General features: G+C 43.9%; 1 protein-coding gene across 1 annotated transcript; it reads left to right on the plus strand.

The window, feature by feature from the left end:
- Window positions 1-7217: 7217 nt before the first annotated feature.
- Window positions 7218-10709, plus strand: CEBPA (CCAAT enhancer binding protein alpha). Its single transcript, XM_051979736.1, has one exon. The coding sequence runs from the start codon at window positions 7543-7545 to the stop codon at window positions 8614-8616; it is 1074 nt and encodes a 357-aa protein (XP_051835696.1). The 5' UTR covers window positions 7218-7542; the 3' UTR covers window positions 8617-10709.
- The last annotated feature ends 204 nt before the right edge of the window (window positions 10710-10913 follow it).

The following is a 10913-nucleotide window of genomic DNA, read 5'->3' on the forward strand; positions in this document are numbered from 1 at the left end:
GGGTGATCAATAGTGTCAAAGACTATAGGGAGGTCAAAGAGAATGAGGTTTGAGAAAAGGTCATTGGCATTTATTGGTATTAGCAACTAAGAGATCATTGGTAACTTTGGAGGGAAAAAAACTTCATGTATCTCAGGCTAAGAAACCCTAATATATATATAGACTATATTATAGATATAGAATCATGGCACCTTGTTGAGAAGAAAGATTTACTTCTAATCATTAGACTGTTAAATTGCCCATTCCATTGCCAAGTAAGATGTTTACTTAAAATAGTATCAATTAACAGGAGGAGAAATAGAAGGTGAGATACTAAAACTATTTTTTAAAGGAAGGAGACGTGATGGAAGGGGTTGTTAAAAAACAAGCCCCCCCCCCAAAAAAAAAAGACCAGAGAAGGGCACTTTTAGTGGAATAAAAATGAATATAGAAGAATAAGGAGGCAGATAGTGGTAATAGATAATGAGATCTAGGCAAGTTTCTTTATGGTTAATAAGAATGATTTCATGGGTCCTTCTACATGGGCCTAGATTCATCCTTCCTCACAGAACCATTGGGTATAAACCCATACATAAACCTTACACAAAAAGTAAAAAAAAATGTCTCAATTCAAAATAAAAAGAAAGATGTCTTGATATCAGCTCACTGGATGACAGAGAGACAGAGAGGAAAGAGAAGAGAGGAGAAGAAGAGAGGAGAGGAGAAGAGAAGACACAGATAGTTAAGGAGAGGAGGGGAAAGAGAGAGTGAGTGACAGGGTAATTCCAATAGACTTGGAATAGAAAATGCCATCTGTAAACAGAGAAAGAGTTATAGAGACTGAATACAGATAAAGGCATATTATTTTCACTTTTTTTGGTTGTTTTTTCTTTCTCGTGTTTTTTGTTTTTATTTTTCTTTCACAACATGACTAATATGGAAATATATTTTAAATGATTATGTATGTATAATCTATATCAGATTTTAAATTCAAATCGGATGCAGAGCATTCTTAAAAATCAAACACTAGAATGCAGAATGAAGAAAGTAAAGCCAAAAGAATCATCTATAAAATGATTACAAAATGTAAATAAAGAGCAGTAATAAAATTTTTGGTCAAATACCAAAATTTTGGTCAGTGTTAGGGTCACACAGGAAGTGATCTTTCTTTTTGCTGATCTATCAATAACCTTTTACTAAGCATCTACCAGTGCCCAGGAATTGTGCTGGGGAGGGAATTAAAAAAACAAACAAACAAAAACTGAGTCTTCAATAAATTGTTTACAAAGGAATATGTTTTATAGAGGCTATTATTGAAATTGTTTGTTGGTAAATATTAGTTATGTAATTTCTATATACACAATATATATTCATGCATGCATATATATTATTCGAATATAAGTAACTATAACTGGCAGAAGTGTTTAAACACATAAGCTTCTCAACTTTAACTTAGTCAAAAAAAGAATTATTAATCCCATATTTATATTTTAGTTTATTAGAAAAGTAAGAAACCGAAATTGGAGCTTGTAAGATGTAGACTGATTCTCATTCCTAATCCCAGCTTTGTTGAGTATTGTGCCTTCATATCTTAATGAGGACCTCCCTTAGGCTCAGCATACTATTGACTGACATCATCTATACAACAGCAAAACATTTTCTCCCTTTCTTTACTCTCCCCTGCTGTCAGGGAATGGTTATCTTGAAGTCTGTATTCTCTTGCCAATTAAGTAAAAGTGGTCAGTAACATTTTTAAGCTGCCAGCCTGGCCTCCTTCAGAACCAGTGAATTCATGGACAATGATTGTTACATTTATTTTTTCCATTTGGGGGTTTTCATTTTGGAGAGAGAACTGCAACATTGTCTTTAGTAGGTTCACTTTGCAGAAGAACATTTGATTCTGTCTTTAGTACCTGCAGACTGCCTAAATGAGGGTCAGAGTTGGGAGATGGAAGACTAGCTCCCTCAAGAGTTGACAGCTGTATTGCCCCAGAGCAAGGAGCTAGTAATGTAATTCGAATCCTTTCTCCTTCAAGTGGAAATCTCCTGTGATTCTATACATTGAAGCAAGATCAGAGGGCCTAAAAGAAAAACAAAAACAAAAACACTGTGCACCCTGACTCTTTGCTGAGAACATGGCAAGCTGGTACCAATTATAGAATTGAAGAAGAAAAAAAAATTATAACTATGAGGAAGAGAAGTCTGTTTATAAGCCTCTGGTATTGCAGACTTTTTCTTAGTTTTCCTACAAACTAAAATTTCCTTCTCTATTACAGGCAGTTCAAACATCTTTACTACTTGAGCCACTTGTTAATTTTCCAAGGCTCATCTCTCCTAAAACATTCTTAGATCACCCCTATCCTTTTGCTCTGTTCATATGGAAATCAAGCATTTATTAAAGAACCAGCTCGAGATCAGGCACTATTCTAGGTATTAGGGAAGATGAAAAACTTTTAGAGAAATCTTCCATATGTCATTTATAATGATTCTCACCATCCCTCTTACAAATCTTTCTTCAAACCCTTCCTCTCTTGGAAGATGACTAAAGGATTTTGTCAGACATAGTCTATATCCCAATCTGGTTTTTCTCATCATTTTCTTGCACATGCTTTCTGGGACTAGATACATGTTGAGTTTTCCCATCTTTGTTCATTCTATCTCCTAGGAGAGGAATACTTTCTTCTCTCCTATCCCCATCAATCCCACAAAGTTCAATTATCTTCAAATAGCATTTCCTCCATGAAATCTTCCCTCCTCTTCCCATCTAGAAATGTCTCTCTCATTTGATCTCATAAGTCTCTACTTCTCTTGTGCATTTATCAGATTCTTACTTTTGTCAGACTTAAATGTTTTGTCATCCTCATTAGGATGTAAATTTCTTGAGGTCAGGAATTGGTTTTCATTTATCCTTGTATTGCTCCCAGTGACTGAGTGCTATGAATTACAGGTACATACAAGGTGATTAATAAATGGTAAGTGATTTACTACCCTATTTCTATTCATTCATTTGTGTCTTCATAAGCTGAGACCCCTGTATGTAATTTCTATGTGTTAAGCCAATTACATAAGTATTTAGTCCTTGAATATTTTATGTATGTGTGTATGTATGTATTTTGTATATGTATATTTATATGTATACATGTTTATATACATATGCATGTATATATGTATATGCAAACACAAAGAGAAAGACAGATGCACACTTTGTTCATTATTATTTGGCATGGTTTTTTTGGGGGGGTGACAGGAAGGAGGGGTTTTCTCAGGAAGGAAGATTCCAAGGGTATCTCAGTTCTTACTGGAGATTGTGAAGACTGGATCATTTTTATCATTCCTTTACTGGCTTAAAAAGGTAGAAGGGGAGGAAGGTAGATGTTTCATCTTTTACTGAATTTGGCTCTTGATGGGGAACCTTACCAGCTTTCATTCTTCTCCTCTTTTCCCTTTTCCTCCCTCCTACTAATTTTATATATGATATTGGGCAAGTTTTTAGCTCTTTCAGCTTCATACCAAGAACGGACATAATTCCTTGTTGGAGCAGATAAGCTCCCTACATTCCTTACAGCTTTATGCTCCCTGATTTGTATTTACTTCATGGAAGATTTCAACTGCTAGCTAATTCTAGCAATATGTCAATATGTAAAAAAAAAAGAAGAACAAGAAGAAGAAGAAGAAGAAGAAGAAGAAGAAGAAGAAAAGAAAGAAAGAAGAAGAAGAAGAAGAAGAAGAAGAAGAAAGAAGAAGAAGAAAAGAAAGAAAGAAAGAAAGAAAGAAAAGAAAAGAAAAGAAAGGAAGGAAGGAAGGAAGGAAGGAAGGAAGGAAGGAAGGAAGGAAGGAAGGAAGGAAGGAAGGAAGAAAGAAAGAAAAGAAAGAAAAGGGAGAATGAAAAAAAACCAATTGATCATTCTTCACTGATCAGGAAGAAAATCTTACCACTAGAGCAATATCAGCCGAAATCTTTCTGCTATCATTTGAAGAACACTGAATGCTGAAGCCAGAACAGTCTGCTAATCTAGAAGGTTAAACACCTTCCACACCAGCTCCTAGCACTAGCTTGAAACAAGAAGTTTAGTTAGCTTTTTTCCCCCTGAACTTTTTCTTACAGTCTTTAATGATGGTATATTAACTATCCAGGAAAAACCATCTTCTGCTCAAATGCTGCATTTCCCCTAAATGTTTTTATAACCTCATAGAATTTAAACCTCATCAGAATTTTTAACCCTTCAGATATAATTGTTTTATTTATCTTGTTTCTTACTTACTTCATCCTAATGCATTGGGCTAAAAGTATGCTTTGCTTATGGGTTTAGATGGGGAATGAAATATTTGGGATATTACTCACTAGGAAATATATTGAATAAAAATGTGATTAAAGCACAGCATTCATTCTGAACTGATTTGCTTCTTTTCTTTGTCCAAATTTTGTGGTTGCTATCTAGAGTTTTTCAAATGATTCTTTAAAACCAATTTGGTCTCCAAAGAGACTGCTGACACAATAATTGCTCATTCAGTCTGAAAGATGCCCCAATTTAGGTGGCCACAGCTATTATCTGTTTCAGCATAGGAAGGTGATCCCAAATGGAGAACAGAAACATTTGTACCTTAAAAAAGAGGTAAAGAGTAGAAATGAGATAAAGTCCCCCCCCCCAAAAAAAAGCCTTTCTCTTGTTATCTGGGCTGGAACTCTGAGTTGGGAATAATTACTGTTAAAACTTTGGAAAGTTAAGCCACATTAGCTTTGAAATAAATGTCATTCCTTACAACTCCCCAAATCTCACCTGGATAAACAGGCCCAAGTTTTCAACTAAAAGAAAATAATATAAATTATATCCCAGAAATCAGAAGTAATTATGCTTTCCATAGCCCCCTGACTTCAAGGTTACTTGGAAATTAATTCTTGGGCCCAGAGACAGGTTAGGGGATTTGTTCCGGAGGGGGAGGAGAACACTCAGAAGTATGGATAAGTTATTCCGGGCTGTTGCATTCAGGATAGGCTCCTTTGGTACAGTTTTAGCATTTCAAAAATATGAAGTTAGTATGAACAGTTAATTACCACCTTCACATTTCTAGCATGAATATATTCCTAGAAGAGATTTAATCCTTCTTTTAATCCCCACTGTATATGTATATGTGTTATATGTAAATATAAGTAATATATATGTCATTTTTGTATTTTTGTAAATATAGTTTATCCTAAGTGGTGAGGGTTTAGAGTTTTCCTTAGTTAAAAAAAAAAAAAAAAAAAAAGCTTTCGCCCGACCTTCCCCAAGTACAGCCCACACAGCTTCTTTTTCAGGGTCAACCTCAAGGGAACAGGCAGGATTAGAGATCATTGCCTCCACCCTTCACCCCAAACCCTAGGGGGAGGGGAGACTGGGGACAGGAAACGGTGAACCAAGGAAAAGTAAAGAGCCGACCAAAAGCCAGTAGCTGCAACCCAAGGTCGTTCAATGTGCAGTCTAGAAAAAATTAGTGAAATGTATTAAAACCATCTCTTTTCCCCCAGTGCTCCTGAAAAGAAGTGATTGCAGTCAGGATAATTGAGAAAGGAGCTTTACGGAGGAGGAGAGGCAGAGAAGGAGTCTCTGGTAGAGATGGAGGAAGGGAGGGAGGGAAGGAAGGAAGTAGGAAGAGAAGGAAGGAGGAAGGAAGGGAGAGAAGGAGGAAGGAAAAAGGAAGGAAGGAAGGAAGGAAGGAAGGAAGGAAGGAAGGAAGGAAGGAAGGAAGGAAGGAAGGAAGGAAGAAAGGAAAGAAGGAAGGAAGGAAGGAAGAAAGGAAAGAAGGAAGGAAGGAAGGAAGGAAGGAAGGAAGGAAGGAAGGAAGGAAGGAAGGGAGGGAGGGAGGGAGGGAGGGATCAATCTTAAAATGGTTCTTTAAAAATAATTTATTTCTCTTGTTTTGATATGAGGCATAATTTTCTTACTTTCTGCTCTAGAGGGGTCTGTCCTCCGCAACCTATTGTCCCTTTTTTAAACGAGGTTTTTAGGTGTCCCAGCAGAAGCCACCACTCTAGGAAAGAGCTACAGGCCCTTATGCTCCCCAGGAAAGATACAAGGGGGAAAGTTGGAGGCATTGCGCTCGTTTCTCCAGAATGATTATCTCCTTGGCCCCGGCGGAGTGATTTTTTTTTTTAAATGTCACCCTCTAATCAGTGGGTTGTGGCCTCCAAGGGAACGCTCCCCGCCCCTTGTCCCTTTTAGGGCCGCAGTACTGCCTGGCTACCTCCCATCTTCCCTCCTTTTCCTCCCTTCCCTTCTCTTCCCTCCCTCCCCTCTTCTCCCTGGGTCCTAGCGCCGGAACGTCCCGTTCCAGTCAGCCCGGTGTCCCTGTGAGACCACATTGTGGTGGCTCGGGCTGTAAATCGGATATGCTTCATTTGTCACCTGGCGATCAGAGATAAAAGCACAAGACTCACTACTACCTTTAGACTTTTCCGAAGTGCCGTGCGCTAGGCTTCTGTCCGGAAACTTGACACCCCCGCGCCCCCCTCATCCACCTTCTAGAACCCCCCCGATTTCATCTCAGGTACTGATTCTTGTTTTGAAAGAGAATCTTGAATCTCTCACACACAAACAGCGCCAGACTTCCCCCTAACCCCACGGCGGGTCGGCTCTCCTTCCCTCTTCTCACCCTCTGAGCCACCACAGTACCTTGGACTGAGACATGTTTCGCTGGACTCCTTATCAGTGCGCCCCAGCACTTAACCTTTTCAACAGGTTCCAACCCAGGGCGCTGGTTTAGCTGATCTTTAAAAAAAAAAAAAAAATCTTTGAGGTTTAGGAGAAAAGAGGGGAGGCACATTTTGCCGCCCTAAGGGAGACTGAGAGTAGCGAATTACTTTTTGACACAATGGAAATTCTTCTTTGCTCCCTGAAGTACCCACAGTATATAGAATGGGCTTGCATGTGTCTGTTTACACTAGTGGTGGTTTGGTTAAGAGAAACAGCACTCAGGGAAAGTGGGCGTTCTGCAGCTGCACCTCTCAGCCGAGGGGCTGGGCTCCGAGCCACATTTCCCCCTCACAAAGAGCTGAAGAGTGGAAAGGGGTATCTAGAGTGAAGCGGAATGGGGACGGGGGCGGGGGTAACTTTCTTTAAAAGAGCCTGGCGCTAAGACCCAGGGAATCTAAACCTGCCACCGGTGGTCATAGCTTCCCAGAAGGCGTTTTGGACACTAGAGGGCGATGCCCAGCCCGGGATTTTGAGACTATATAATAGCAGCAGGGAGAGAGCCGAGCCATTAGCGATTAAGGGCGAACAAGCTAGGGGAGTGGGGCTGGGAGGCGCTTGGAGGGAAAAGAGGGGAGGGTTGGATCCCGGGCTGGCGGGGTACTGGAGAAAGAAGAAGGCACGTAGCCCCATTCATCTCTCCGCAGTCTGCGAAAAGAAAGGAAGGAGTGTGGGCTCTTGGTGCTTCTCCCGAGGAAGCCGTTTTACTCTTAGTCCCGGCCCGGATTGATCGTGTTGGCTGTTGACGACCGCTGGGCGTTCCCCGAAGTCCGGGTGCCCGTGCAGTCTGGATTCCCGGAGCTGGTCACCATGCCGGGCAGATTTTAGCTCCCCCATGGAGCAAACCAACTTCTACGAGGTCGAGTCCCGGCCCCCGATGAGCAGCCACCTCCAGAGTCCCCACCACCAGCCTAGCAGCGCCGCCTTTGGCTATCCCCGGGACTCGGTCCCTCCTCAGCCCCCTGCAACACCTGCAGCCGCCGCCGCCTCGGAACAGCTGGGCGACATCTGTGAGAACGAAAACTCCATCGACATCAGCGCCTACATAGATCCCGCCGCTTTCAACGACGAGTTCCTAGCTGATCTGTTCCAGCACAGCAAGCAACAGGAGAAAGCCAAAGCTGCCCTGGCGGGGGGCGAGTTCGACTACTCTCTGCAGCCGCATCCTGCCGGCCACGCCATGCACGGAGCCCACGGGCCTGGGAGCCACCCCCACGTCTATGGCTGCATGGCCGCTAGCTACCTGGACGGCAAATTAGACCCCCTGTACGAGCGCATTGGGGCCCCGGCCTTGCGACCACTGGTGATCAAGCAGGAGCCCCGGGAGGAGGACGAGAATAAGCATTTGGCGCTGTCCGGCCTCTACTCCTACCAGGCGCAGCAGCAGCAACAACAACAGCAACCACCACCTCCTCCTCCACCCCACCACCACCACCATCACCACCACCACCCGGCGTCCCACCTCCAGTACCAGATCGCCCACTGCGGCCAGACCACCATGCACCTGCAACCAGGGCACCCCACGCCGCCACCCACGCCTGTGCCCAGTCCTCACCACCAGCCACCGCAACCACCGCACCACCCACACCAGCAGAACAGTCTACCCCCGGGAGGGGGACTCAAGATGATGTCCACGGACCACCGGGGTAAATCCAAGAAGTCAGTGGACAAGAGCAGCAGCGAATACCGAGTGCGCCGGGAACGCAATAACATCGCTGTGCGCAAGAGCCGGGACAAGGCCAAGCAGCGCAACGTGGAGACCCAGCAGAAGGTGCTGGAGCTCACCAGTGACAATGACCGGCTGCGCAAGCGGGTGGAGCAGCTGACTCGGGAGCTGGACACGCTGCGAGGTATCTTCCGCCAGCTCCCAGAAAGTTCCTTGGTTAAAGCCATGGGCAACTGCGCGTGAATAAGCGCTTCCCTCCCGCCAGCCAGCCAGCCAGCCGTTCTCCAGCCTAGACTCCCGGTGGCCCTCGGGCCCTTCGTGGATTCTGTCTCTCAGTTCCTCCATCCGTCCCTCCGCGCCCACCCAGATGCTGGACTGAAGGACATTACTTTGGAGGCTGGTGGGTTTTGTGTTTTGTTTTTGTTTTTTAAATTTCAGAACTGATTGATCTCGAGACTGTCCGAGACAGAATGAGGAAATTCCGGTGCCATAAACCCTGGTTGGCTTTGATTCTCTGTACCCCCTTTTCGACACCCCCCCAAGCTGGTCAGAATCTCTTCGATTTTGAGATTTGGCCTTAGGTTGTTGTCTTCGAGTCTCTGTCTAGTTGAAATTGGGGGTTGGGGTGGGGAAGAGAACAAGGAATGAGGGTGGGGGGACGAGAAGGAAGGGAGATCGAAGCCCGGAAGCCAGGGAGCTCTAGTATTAAGTAATAACCCTGTGCCTTAGGAGTGGAGACGCATCTAAATTGAAACTCTAAGATTCCAAGTGTTTGCGGAGTGGAAGGAGCAAACCATGTGCCTTTGCCATTTGATCTAGGGGTTCCCCTGTTCCTACACCCCCAACTACCGGACCCTTTCTCTATCTCCCCACCTCTTTCTGCTTAGGAGAGATGCGGGAGCCTGGGGAAAGGTCGTAGAAAATGAAGTTCCACCATCCTGTGACTGGGATGTTTAAGGACAGGTGGTGGGCCTTGCCTCAGAGAAAAGGTGTATGTGTAAAAGAAACTGGGGTGAGAGTAGAGAGAAGAGAGAGTGGGAGATGCTTCCCTAGATGCTGAACAAGAGAAAACTTGGTGATATTCCTATGCGAATATTACAAAGTCCTTAAGAAGAGGGAAAAAAAAAACCCAGTAACTTGGCTTTAAGCCTGTGGTGGCTGCCCCTAGACTTGTGGGAGCCGAGTTTCTGGGCCGAGATGGGGGTGTCTTTCTTCAGACTCAGTCCTAAAGAGGGGTTGGGCAGTGATCGTCAGTCAGCTCTCCCCAAAAGAGGAGTGACTGAGGGGCCGAAGTTCTAAATCAGCAACTCCCCCTCTCTTCCAAAGAAATAGTGTGTGAAGAGCAGAAGCGCTGAGAGAGTCAGGAGACTAATGAAACTATCCCCTTGAGAAGGGGAGGAAGAAGCCAAACTCAGAGCAGCAATGTCCGTACAAAATGTCTGGAAGTTCTGGAAAAAAAGCACAATGAATAAATTCCCATGGGATGGGGGATTTGGTTACAAGAAGCGGCCAAGCTTGTTGCTTTTTCAATTATTGCAAGCCTCAATCCCAAACTGGATTTTAGCTGTGCCAGCAGCAGTGTGACTGTCCACCTTTGTGTGCTAATTAATGTTGTAGTCCCGTGCATCACTTGTTTGTATTTTTCACTCAGATTCTGGCCAAGAAATTTTCTTTGTTCATGAGTGGAAGGGAGCTCCGCCTTCCTCTCCTTTTATTATTATTGTTATTTTCCTCTCCCTGAGGGATAGGGAGAAGCAGAATATCCTCTACCTCCTTCTTCCCTTTGTGTCCCCTCCCACCATCCCGGGTCCCCTGGGAGCAGTTCTCCAGAAGTGGTGCAGGAAAAAGGCAAAGGGAGACAAGTTGCCTGATGGACGGGTTTGGGGTGAATGAGAGAGGAACCTCAGAGATGGTCTAGGATCCCCTCCAGACAATCTCAATCAACGCAAAGAACTGGGCCCATGCCAACAAGCCCAGCCCGACACCACCTCTGCGTTCTGGCCCTCTAACAGTCAGGAACTGGTGGGAGACTTTTTCCAAAGGCATCCCCATCCCCCCGCGGAGCAGTGTGCCCACGGGAAATGGAGGCATGGGAGGGTAGGGAGGAGAAGGAAAGGGCCAAGTTGTTTGTTGTTGTCATTGTTGTGGGAAGATATTTTATTTTCCAGATGTGATAGATGGGAATTTCATGATGCCTGTGTTATGTACAAAATATATATAAATATATAAATATATTATATAAATCTCTATAAAAGTTGAGCTTGGTGTCTTTTTAAAGCCAAAGTGTCAAGGGCCAGGTCCCATTCCTCAATAAACATTGCATATTCTTGATGTAAGTGAATCATGCTCTGGTTCTTCATTTTTAGCGACGGGCAGCACCAGTTGCCTGCTTGGACCTTTGGTAGTGACAGCCCCTTTGCTCCTGGGACCTCACTGGTTGGTGTCATTTCCAAGTCTAATTCCTTTCCAGTTACTCTGCAAAACTTTCAGGACTCTGTTCTGGGAAAAAAAAAATCTATTGTCATAACATTTAGGCCCTG

The sequence above is a fragment of the Antechinus flavipes genome, chromosome 2 (assembly GCF_016432865.1).
Source record: "Antechinus flavipes isolate AdamAnt ecotype Samford, QLD, Australia chromosome 2, AdamAnt_v2, whole genome shotgun sequence".
Lineage (NCBI taxonomy): Eukaryota > Metazoa > Chordata > Mammalia > Dasyuromorphia > Dasyuridae > Antechinus > Antechinus flavipes.